Here is a 12,221-nt window from a genome sequence, read left to right on the forward strand (position 1 = left end):
CATGGAGTCTGCAGTGTGTTACCATGGCGACATAAAGGTCTGCACAGGACCTGGAAACACTTCTTGGAAGGGTTTATATCAGCAACAGTCAATAATGGAAGATAACTAAAATGTAATGAATTAAATACTTACATCCCGAGCTTTCCCGTAGAACGCCTCCTGAAAGGAAGCCTCCAAGGAACCAATGAAGAACACAGGATGGCACTCGCCGTACCTAAGAAAGTGACAGAAAACTGTCATTTATCAGAAAACTGGGCTATGGGCTGCCACGATCAGCTACAACCATCAGAAGAATGAGAGAAACTGCAGTACCAGGCACAGACCACAAACAAGAGTGGCGCTATGTCTAGTCAAATAAAGGCTAGATCCCCGGTGATCAAACAAATTGATGCGATATTGTAGCGTGTCATACATCTCTACTTAGGGATGAATTGTCTGAAACACTTATTATAATTTAAATGCATATAATTGGGCTAAAAATACATTTTTGCAGTAAAATGTTAGTATAAAAAAATTACCATATTTGGATCCTACAGGCTCCTTATTTCCAGGCACACCATTGTTGGCTGCAGAATGAGTCAACTGAAAATCTGTCAGTGAGCTTGTTATGATGACAAATTGCTAATTTTTATCTGAGCTTCTTTCAGTGAATTTATGACCACATTACGGTCGAGCCCAACTTGTATGTGGTACAGTGGTCATAAAAAAAAGGACAGGAGTTCTGAAAAATAGCAGATCAAAAAAAAAAAAGTTATACAAACTCTCCCGTCAGAGAAAGCTCACTGCTGGACTCTCAGATAACTCATTCCGCAGCCTGGAATGGAAAGGACAACACAGAGGCTATCGAAGTCAAATGATGCAAACTTTTTAATGAAACCCAATTGCAAAATTATTTCATTTAGCCCAAATGCATTTAAAAACCTTTGTGAAAAACACAAACTGTATAGGGACGATATAAAATTGTCATCTGCTCCCGGAGGAGACCAGCAGAACTTTTATTTAATCTCTGTGAATTAAATATACATTTTTTTATGCAGATTTCATTGTGAAATGTTATTTACCTGGAGGAGAATTCTGCCGTAAACTGCAGTAAAGCGTCAGCCTCATTTTCGGCATTTTCAGGCACTGTAAACATGGGGAAAAAAATAAAAACATTTCAGTAACTGAAAGAACAAAAAAAACGATAGGGGTTAAAAGAATTACCGTTAAGAAATCTAAAATCATCTAATACGTCACTGAATTATTGCAGAGCTCATCACTGCGTGTCTATGGATTACTAAATAGAGTCTGTCACCAGGTTTCACATTTACATTTACAGCATACGTGGTAAGAAGATCTCTTAGACCTGATGAGGCTGGTGTACTTCCTTTGAAAATCCATGTCTTGGTAGACTTTTTAAAGTTTTCCTATCTTATATCAAAGTGATCACTTAAATATATGGTATCAAAAACCTTCCAAGAGCATTAAATAGCCTATCAGCCTCATAAGGTCTAAAATATTGACTTAAAGGGAACCCGACGGTAGATTAATGCTGCCAAAAGCATGAGGAAGACAAAGCATACTATGAAAAGCCGTCAGGGGACCATGTGTCTCAAATGAGTAGTCCAAGGTAGTTTCCCACCAGCTTCTCCCCTTCCTGATCCCTTTGACTGATAAGAGGAACGGGTCTGTCAATGGGGTGAAAAGAAGCTGCCGAGGATCTGCCTTCGTCTGCTCATCCGAGACACATGGTCCTAGGGGTTCTTCAGTGAATGCTAAGCCTACGTAAATCTCATTTTGTCAACGCCGCATTTCCTTACTCATTGGAGACTTTCTAAGTGCAGGGCTCATGCCGAAGATCTCGCCATCATCCACGCCAAATTCTGTAGCATCTTCAAAGTCATCTCCGTCGCTGTCACTGATCATGTGAATATCTGTACACTGTTGGGAAAGGAGAGCAGGTTTAGCTATTCCTGAACACAAGAAGATGACCCAAACTGAGAACGGGTCTATTGCAATGATCCTGGGAAGGAGCACATGCATGGAAAAAGCCCCATGTCCATCACAAACATCTGCAGCACATTCGCATGTCTGATTGATGTGTGCCCCAGCACCGCTCTGGTCCTCTTCTGGCCCATGTGACCGCTCTGCAGCATTTCCGGCTCACAGACTGTCTACGATCTGAGGAGCTTCTGTTTTTCCAATGTATATTTATGAGACTCAGAACAAGACTTTATAGAATTACGTTATAAAAAGCAAATTCTATTCCGCGCATAAACCCCCGTGTGAGCCAGCGAGTCTGATTTCAGGTCACGCGCCCCAGAAGAGGACCGGAGGACTGGAAAAGGGATACGGTGATGATCAACAAGTATCTTAATACACATACATTATTAGGAGGGCTTAGAAAAAGAAAAACGTGCCGAAACTTCTTTAAACATTGAAAATAAGTTTATAATAGACTAATAAAAGCAAAAACAAATATTTAAAAACTCCATTTTTGGTATCCGCCATGATCTTAATAATTAGGAAAAGAACGATGAACAAAAAAAAAAAATTAAAAATGGGACGAAACTCACGCACAACTACATCATAAAAAGAACATTATAAATTGCACTGTGTAGTTATGAGGTTAAATACACACGCACTTCAGAAAATAATTACAGCAATTAACGTCATTTCACCGTACAATTTTATTTAGTTAGGTTTGCCGAGATTAAAAAAAAAAATTGTGACTTTGCAGCAATTCTATAAATCTGCCAGAGCTCAGACTTCTACCTGCAATTACAATGTAACCCGGCGGTGCCGGCACCGCCGCCGCACCGCAATACCCCGCACGGGTTAAACATTTATAAAACAAATACAGGTTTTATATTGCATCTTAGCTCTCAGCGTCTTTGGCTCATGTGTGATTGCATTAATGTAATGTTCACTGTGACAATGCTAATTCCTTTTTAAGTACTGAAGAATGCCAAGTAATGGGATAAAAATTACAGTGCTCATTTACAGAAGAGAAGTAATCTGCAGATGAAATAGCCAGGTTACTTCCTGTTATTTACAAAGGAGAATTCAACCGGAGCGACGCGATTCGAGCCAGCAGGAACCTGAACGTCTCCGAGTAAATGGATGCTCAGTTCACTCCTTCTTAGGTTGCACAAGTGTAAAGTGGACAGTAAAGAGCCGGAATCAGGTTACTGCTCTGCAACATAAGAGAGAATGTGTATCTATATAATGACAGGTGCGCAATATAGGTGTGTGGGTATATATAGCTATATAGATGTGCATATATCATATCTATATGCATCTATCTCTATATTAGTATTGTTGTTTCTAAAGGATTATGAACCTGTTTTCTTAGCATTCTTTGAGGTCTGCAAACGCTGCATTTTTTTTTTGCTATTTTAGCCATTTCTCATTTTCTGAAAATAAGAACAAAATTTAGTGCTTGGTAATTCGAAGATATGTTGTCAGTAGTTTATAGAATAAAAGAGCAATTTACAGTTTACTCAAAAATATACCTAGAAAGAGGTATATTTCAGCGCTGCAATCTCATCTCCCAAGATATCCATCTGCGCATGCGCTACCCCCCGGCGGCCATTTTCCCGGAGTCCACCGCACAGAAAACCATGGAACTGCAGGGGCTCTGGCCTTTCACAAAATGTCAGCAGAGCCCTCCGCAACAGCACCAGAGACCTCCCCCCCCCCTCATCCCAGCCTACAGCAACCATACCGGTAAGGTATATACGCATTATAAGATGCACCCCATTTCATCCTCAAATTTGGGGGGGAAAAGTGCGTGTTATAATCCATAAAGTATGGCATATATATTCACACGTGGTCAAAATTGTTGGTACCCCTCATTTAATCACAGAAAAACCCACAATGGTGACAGAAATAACTTGAATCTGACAAAAGTATTAATAAATCAAAAATCTATGAAAATGAACAAATGAAAGTCAGACATTGCTTTTCAGCCATGCTTCCACAGAATAAAAAAAAACAAAACAAAATAAAACTCATGAAATCGGCCTGGACAGAAGTGATGGTTCCTTAACTTAATATTTTGCTGCATAACCTTTTGAGGCAATCACTGCAATGAAACGATTCCTGTAACTGTCAGTGAGACTTCTGCATCTCTCGACAGGTATCTTGGCCACTCCTCAACAGCAAACTGCTCCAGTTGTCTCGTGTTTGAAGGTTGCCTTTTCCAGACGGCATGTTTCAGCTCTTTCCAAAGATGCTCAATAGGATTTAGGTCAGGGTTTATAGAAGGCCACTTCAGAATAGTCCAATGTTTTCCTCTTAGCCACTCTTGGGTGTTTTTAGCTGTGTGTTTTGGATCAATATCTTGTTGCAAGACCCATGACCTGCGACTGACACCAAGCTTTCGGACACTAGCCAGCACATTTCTCTCTAGAATCCCTTGATAGTCTTGAGATTTCATTGTACCCTGCACAGATTCAAGACACCCTGTGCCAGATGCAGCAAAGCAGCCCCAGAAGATAACAGAGCCTCCTCCATGTTTCACAGTAGGGACAGTGTTCTTTTGTTGATATGCTTCAATTTTCCGTCTGTGAACATAGAGCTGATGTGCCTTGCCAAAAAGTTCAATTTTTGTCTCATCTGTCCATAGGACATTCTCCCAGAAGATTTGTGGCTTGTCAACATGTAGTTTGGTAAATTCCAGTCTGGCTTTTTTATGATTTTTTTTTTTGACCAATGGTGATCTCCTTGGTCATCTCCCATGAAGTCCACTTTGGCTCATACGACAGGTGGTGTGATTTGACACTGATGTTCCTTGAGCTTGAAGTTCACCTTTAATCTGTACAGAAGTTTTTCTGGGCTCTTTTGTGACCATTCGTATTATCCATCTCTTTGATTTGTCATCAATTTTCCTCCCGCGGCCACATCCAGGGAGGTTGGCTACAGTCCCATGGAGCTTAAATTTCTGAATAATATGTGCAACAGTAGTCACAGGAACATCAAGCTGCTTGGAGATGGTCTTATAACTTTTACCTTTTAACATGTTTGTCTATAATTTTCTTTCTAATTTCCTGAGACAACTCTTTCCTTCGCTTCCTCTGGTCCATGTTGAGTGTGATACACACCATGTCACCAAACAGCACAGTGAGTATCTGTAGCTTCTATACAGGCCACTCACTGATTCCAGGATTGTAGACACCTGTGATGATAATTAGTGGACACACCGCGATATTACATGTCCCTTTTGTCACATTATTTTCAGGGGTACCATTATTTCTGTCCAGGCCTATTTCATGAATTTTATTTTTTTTTAAATTCTGTTGAAGCATGGTGGAAAAGCCATGTCTGACTTTCATTTTTTCAATTCTATAGATTTTTTATATAGCATTACTTTTGTCAGATTCAAGTTATTTCTGCGACCATTGTGGGTTTTTCGGTCACTGAACGAGGGGTACCAACAAATTTGACCGTGTGTGTGTGTGTGTGTGTATATATATATATATATATATATATATATATATATATATATATATATATATATATATATATATATATTTATTTATTACACACACATACATATATATACACACATATATATACACACATACACATATATATTAGAAATGTCAATTTATCAAAATGTAAGGAGAATAAACAAAAGTAAATCTAAATCAGATCAATATTTGGTGTGACCGCCCCTTTGCCTTCAAAACACCATCAGGTCATGTAGGTACTGGTACACAGTTTTAGACATCTTCTGATTTCAAAGTGAAGGAAGCATCATGTATCCTTCATCTGCTGCACTAAGTTTAATTGGCTGATCACTGCGTCAATAGTCCTCAACGTCGTCCATTTCTTGGTGTCCTTAATGCTGAGAAATCCAGGCAGATACTTATCCATCATGTAGTATCATCAGGGAGGCATCTAATTGGCTCCAAATAAATTCTGCAGCAGAACAATGACCCCAAACATCCAGCCAATGTCATTAAGAACGTGGAGTCCTGGAAGTGATGATCCGGCCCCCTGCAGAGCCCTGATCTCACATCAACCAGTCTGTCTGAGATCTACATGAAGAGACAGAAGGATTTACACAAGCCTCATACACAGAAGATCTGTGGTCAGTTCTCCAAGATGTTTGGAACAACCTTGGTGCAAGGTTCCTTCATAAACTGTGTGCAAGTGACTGAGAAGAACTGACGCTCTGATGCTGTTTTGAAGGCAAATGGCCATCAACAAATATTGAAGCAACTTAGATTTCTGGGGTTTTTTTTCAGTCCTTTTGTATTTTCATAAAGGATAAAAATAAATTATTAACTCTTCTGCTTTTAAAATCATTCTAACTTTGCACCATTTTTCCCACACCTGCTTAAAACTACATACACACGGTACTGTGCAAAAAATTTAGGCAGGTGTGAAAATATGCTGCAAAGTATGTCAAGACCCCCCTCTCCCCAGTTTAACCACTTTCCGCCTTAATTTTTCCTCTCCTCCTTCTATAAGCCATCTTTTTTTTTCGTCGTCGTGAGGGTTTATTTATGCTTTTGTTGCTGTAGTTTTGTATGACGCCATTCACTTCACTATAAAATTTACTGAAAACAGGATAAAAATTCCAAGTGGCATGACATGGAGAAAAAAAAATGCAATTCTGTTAGATTTTTTTCATTATTATATTATTCACTGGCATCAGGTCAGTACGATTACGGCGACACCAAACACATACTTTTACTTATATTTTACTGCTGAAATTTGGGAAAACAAAACCTGGTTTGTGTTACAATTTTCTAAGACCAATAACTTTTTTTTTTTTCTTTCATTTTTACCCTGATAGAGTTGTGTTGGGAATTTTTAAAATTTTTCTTTTTTGTGTGACAAGCTGTAGTTTTGAGTCGTACCAATTTGGGTTACATACAAATTTTTATTACATTTTTTGCGAGTGGTGATATGACTGAAAAATGCCAACCTATGATCTCATTGCTGTTGCTGCATTGCCAAGTAATTAGGATTTTCATTCACATGTAAATGAGGCATTAAATGCTCTGGGGGAGTGGCCGAGCACTTACCGAGCCTCTGCCTCCTGAGGTTGTTTCGCTACCCAGTATCGGGCCTCTTTAGCTTGATTGATAGCGGAGTTACATCCAGGCAAGGCAAGCAGAACCTGAGCTATGAATCAAGAAAAAGAGGCTGGTGCTGAGTGGGTAAACAACCGGGGAAGGCAGTGGCTCCTTAAGTGCTCTGTCATGCCCAGCGCACTCAATGGCTTATTTGCATAGAATTTAAAAAGTTGATTTCTTGGGAATGAAATATCCTCAGTGTGACAAGTTGCCCACTTGTAGGACGTGGTCTATGATGGTGCCATTACCTCGTCTGACTGTTCTCTGGTTTGTACGGGGGACATCCTTCTACCCACTGTAAGCCGATGGCATGGAAAGTTCAGTCCTGAAGCTGCCAGCGTCATCTAAGAGACAAAAGGAAAAAGGCAATGAGAGAATAAAAGGTCTCAGACATGAACGAGATCTCCGTGATTACACATCTACAAGTAATTGAGAAAATTTCCCATTAAAGCAGTCGGCGAAAGTCTGAAACCTTCTGTGAAGTCCCCTATAAAAGAAGGATACTCCACGGACTGTTTTATTTCTTTTCGGTTTATATAAAACATACCGGATGTGCCCATCTACATAAACTCTGGCAACCAAGCCATTACCCATGCAGAGTATGGGCAGGCTTTACCGCAGGGTAATATCAATGCCTTGTGGCGAGGAGGAAATCACAGGATGTCATATTATTTTACAGGTTGAAACAGGCAGATTATCAGTTCTGGTTGCAAGCTAGAGCAGGACCTGTCAGGACTGGCCCGGTGGAAAGGCTCGCCCCCTCCGGCGGGCGCACACTGTTCCCTCTCGCTTTCCCTAATTACACTTCGGCAGGATCAGCTCTATTAACGGGTCACGGGAACAGGGAATGAGGACGAATGCAGAGACACAAGCTCGGATGCTGGTGTACAGATTCTGCCATGTTGGAACGGAAAAACCCAACCTACCACATTTCCTTAAAACGATCCACTACTTTAATTCCTAAATTTGCCTGTTTTCGTCAAGTTGTGAAAAATTCCATTTAGCCATTTCTTACTTCGGAAAACTCTGTGGCAACAGATACGGAGCCTTTGTAACGGTTGTAGGGTTTATGGTATTCCCATCTCTTAGATCCTATCCCGATATGGAGTAGGTGTAATAATAATAATAGCAAATACCTCCAATAAGAACTGTAGTATAGTTCTTCTGATTCACTATGCTGCTTTTCCCATGTGCAGGGCATTGCAGTAGACATGATCACGACTACTAGTAGCTAACTGTCACTAAGTGAGTGGCTGTAAAAATGGATGCCTAAGCTACTGCAATGCCCTGCACATGGGGTAAGCGGCATAGCTAATCAGAAGAACAATACTACATATTTAATTGGAGGTATTTGCCGCCATTATTATTATTATTATTATTATTATTATTATTATTATTATTATTATTAAACCTACTACATATTAAGATATGATCTTGGAGAAGGGAATACCCTTTTCATGACATACCTGCCTTGTGATTCAATGTTATGTTCCCACTAGTTGTATATAGTAGGTTTATGCACATGGATTGCCCCAGTTCACCAATGGGGCTCACAATCTGATTTATCTGTCGCCGATGCTCACTTACGGCAATATTACAGGAAGCCCAGTATGTTTTAGAGCTCTTATTTGCATTCCTGAGTCCAGCGCCTCCTCCCCGCCTCTGCTCCAGTCTTTGTTGATCGGCTGCACTGAGGACGACACGTCTGCAGTGTCGCAAGTCGATCTCTGAGCGCGGCAGCTCGTGCTGTCTATATTGGCAGAGTACCTAAAGCTCAGCGATTGGCAGCACTGTGGTCGACGCGACACCAGCGCTGCAGCCGATCAACAGACTAGATGAGAATGGGATAGGCAACACTGGTACCAGGGAATGCGAGTGAAAGATCTGTTGGTAGTTTTATCTATCCCCGAGGTCAATATCTGGAAAGTTGGTGCCATCCAACAGAGGTTTCTATAACGCAAGCAGGACACACAGGGCCCTGTTTTCACGTCACGTGAACGATGCCTTTTTAATATGTTTTTGTTTTCCAGTCTTCCTTTTTTGGTGCTTTTTTGGTGTGCAATGCACACATTTCGATAGCAGCTTTAGACGCAAAATGGGCAGGAGCTCTCAGTAAAACACATCCCCTTTAAAGGGGTATTCTCAAGTTTGGAAACTAGATCTTATCAATGGAAAAGGAAAAAAAAAAAAAGGGATGGGAAAAAAAATACAGCATTTTTATTTTACGCAGTGGGGACTTGGTCTCAATCCTTCTAAAATCTACTGAAAAATATCCTTCTCTTTCTTCATTTAGTGCACAGGGGCCTAATATGCGGCCGGTTCACCCGCATGGTCTGGAGCGCAACAAAAGCCGATTTCCAGCAGGTAAAATAAGATTCTATTTGTGCGGAATAACGGATAAAAGGAGCGGGCGTATCTCCGGGAGGTTATGAAGCCAGCATTATTCCGATTCGAAGATAATTGCTCCTGACAGCTTTACTTAAGGTTCATTTCACTGTGCTATTTTTCTCCAGCGCAGGGTTCAGCCGGTCCCCAAAGCCGCACCCCTCACACCTGTTGTGGCTCTTCATGTTACAGGCCAGTTTGGGCATGTCACTTCAAATTAGCGCTGTGCAGAGTCGATAACAGTGGCAATTACTTATCACAGGTTTAAAGGGAGGTACAAAAAAAAAAAAAAAAAAAGTTTCTAATTTAGCCTGAACTACAGTGTCAAGAGTAGGAAATCCGAACTTGTTAACACAGGCGGCGTGAAGAATCCTGAGAGCGGAGCAGAGCAGATCTGGGCTCAGCGACTGCAGGAATGCCGTACATCCAGGGGCTGAAGTCCAAGGGTTTTTGTTTTTTTTTTGGGGGGGGGACAAGTTTTGCAGGAGGGCATATTTTAGAATGATTTGGAGCCACTCTTTGTAGGTAAAAGTTAAATGTTAATATATCAGTAATCAGTATATAATTTCACCAATCCAAAATTAAAGAAGGAAAAAATGTATTTTTGCTAATGAAAATTAAAAAGAATAATGTTCCGGCCAAATCCAGAAGACTACAAAAAAAAAAAAAAAAAAAATCAGTTTCTGGAAAAGTTCTTCCTCACTTAGACAGCATGCTTTTGCAAAGTAGGGGGTCGATCTACCTCTACCTTGGATAGGTCTGACATGGAATCTCTATTCCTTAAAAATGAGCATCGACAGAAAGATCAGCCACAGATCTGACCGGGAATCTGGTAATGGAGCGCCATTACAACCTAAGGTGGTCATACACTTAGGGTGGCCAAAACTGGGGATTTCAATGTCCGACCATCTGACGTGTATTGTATGGTCAACTTATGTAAAGGGGGGGAAAAAAAAGGGATCAGGCATATTGAATATCAACATACCCGACCCCTGGCTCTCTGGGGGGGGTGAGGAGGGAGAGAGATAAGAAACCGCTACAAGTAACAGTTCTACAGCAGTAGCGGTGAACCAAATGTTTTTGTTTATTTTTCAATCAGACCTATTCCTCCAGATCCTCCCACAAACATGTAGGTCCAACCTGTACGGATAATGTTATTTCAATGTGTGTGTGGGTAGAGGGAATTAAAAAAAACAACATACATTTAAGGCTACTTTCACATTAGCGTTATTTGTCGCTGCGCTTTGTGGGCAATAGAAACGCATGCAAAAAATGCATCATGCGTTTTGCATGCGTTTGCTTTTTTTAGGCGCATGCGTTTTAACCATTTTCTAGCCATGTTAACTCTTAAAACGCATGCGATTTTAAATGCAGCGTTCCCATAGACTGTAATGTGTTATTTTGTCGCATTCCGTGCGCAAGCGTTTTTTGACACAGTTGGATGGACCCAAAAATGTAACAGGTTGCGTCCGGCGTGCCTAGGCGCACATTACAAAAAACCGCATGTGCCCGCCATGTTAAACATAAGGGCGCATGGCGCATACGATGCGCTAAAAAACGCTAATGTGAAACCAGTCTTAGATTATTTTAAACAGAAGTCGACGATTTTAAAGGGGTCTTACCAACCATCTAATAAGGTACAGGGGCCTTCAAAGTTTTCCAGATATCAAAGCAAAGAAGGATCGGGTCGCTGGATTTCAATATGCCTGATCCTTTTTGCTGTACAGGAGATTAATGGAGGCCAGAGGTATCTGACAGCAGCTTACTCCACTCTGCCCATACACATTGACAATCGCTCGTGTATAGGGGTTCAGCTGACAGCTATCTGAAGTGTTAGGCCAACCTGGGGCCTCTGCCAGAGCAAAAAGATCAGGGAGGGAAAATGCAATATGCCCAATCCTTCTGGAGGCCCCAAGGCCCATAATAAAGTCACTGAAATCACAGAGTTTGGCCGACTAAGCTCTGATGTGTATGGGCAGTGCTATTCTTTTCTGCCCATTCAGAACACACGCACACTCACTCAGAGTGTGTGTATGTGTCTGGGGAACTTCACAAGTGAAGTGAATGGCCGGCTTTATCACCCTAAAAACGATATCCCTGGCTTTTTTCCACTACATACATTAGACTTCCTAATATACCAGACAGGAATTCTCTTCCGCTCAGCAAAGATGGCTACTGTAAATGATGGCCACATTTCATGTGCAAACATCCGTCAGGTATATGCCACATCCTGTACTAATATCCATATAAATGTTATGTAATTATCTAACCCGGAGGCTGATCTGTTCACTTCAGTGATCTATGGAAGAACGCCAATATCCACAGTGAATACAAGCAAGAAGGATGTTTACTGACAATAACAGATGCAGAAGAATGTGTCCAGCACACACCTAGATCCACCCGGGGCTCCTCCTGGGCCGTCACTGCTCATCATCCTCTAGAGAGAAGATGTCATCTGTCAGCTCTCCCGGTAACTGTTACTGACACACCACATTACTGATTCTCAGGCTTGCTGACGGGTGGAGGTAGATCCCGTGTCCTGACAATGGGCTGCTGAAATTATCCCATTTATTGAATTCAACCCCTAATTTGGGGCTTCTAACATCTGAATTCCTACTAACGTCCTCGAATTAGAAAAATAATAAACTTCAAAATACACTGATCCTTGATCAGAAAAATGTAATGTTTGTACCTGGCGTAAATGCCGCGGGTCTCCTGAATCTGGCATCATTTTTCTTCTGTCCCTGTGCCACTTGGTTCCTGAGA

At 41.1% G+C, this 12,221-nt stretch overlaps 1 protein-coding gene across 2 annotated transcripts in view; it reads right to left on the reverse strand.

Moving 5' to 3' along the window:
- FAF1 (Fas associated factor 1) overlaps positions 1-12,221 on the reverse strand; it is a 154,290-nt gene that overhangs the window by 22,146 nt on the left and 119,923 nt on the right. For both annotated transcript variants that reach the window (XM_073563721.1, XM_073563722.1), the window contains exons 9-12: positions 7,319-7,414; positions 1,800-1,920; positions 1,062-1,125; positions 133-214 (exon numbers count right to left, since the gene is read on the reverse strand). In XM_073563721.1, coding sequence (XP_073419822.1) covers positions 133-214; positions 1,062-1,125; positions 1,800-1,920; positions 7,319-7,414 — 363 coding nt within the window. The remainder of the gene's footprint in view (positions 1-132; positions 215-1,061; positions 1,126-1,799; positions 1,921-7,318; positions 7,415-12,221) is intronic.

This window comes from Dendrobates tinctorius, unplaced genomic scaffold (genome assembly GCF_039654945.1).
Source record: "Dendrobates tinctorius isolate UK_male_01 unplaced genomic scaffold, ASM3965494v1 ptg000396l, whole genome shotgun sequence".
In the NCBI taxonomy this organism is placed as follows: domain Eukaryota; kingdom Metazoa; phylum Chordata; class Amphibia; order Anura; family Dendrobatidae; genus Dendrobates; species Dendrobates tinctorius.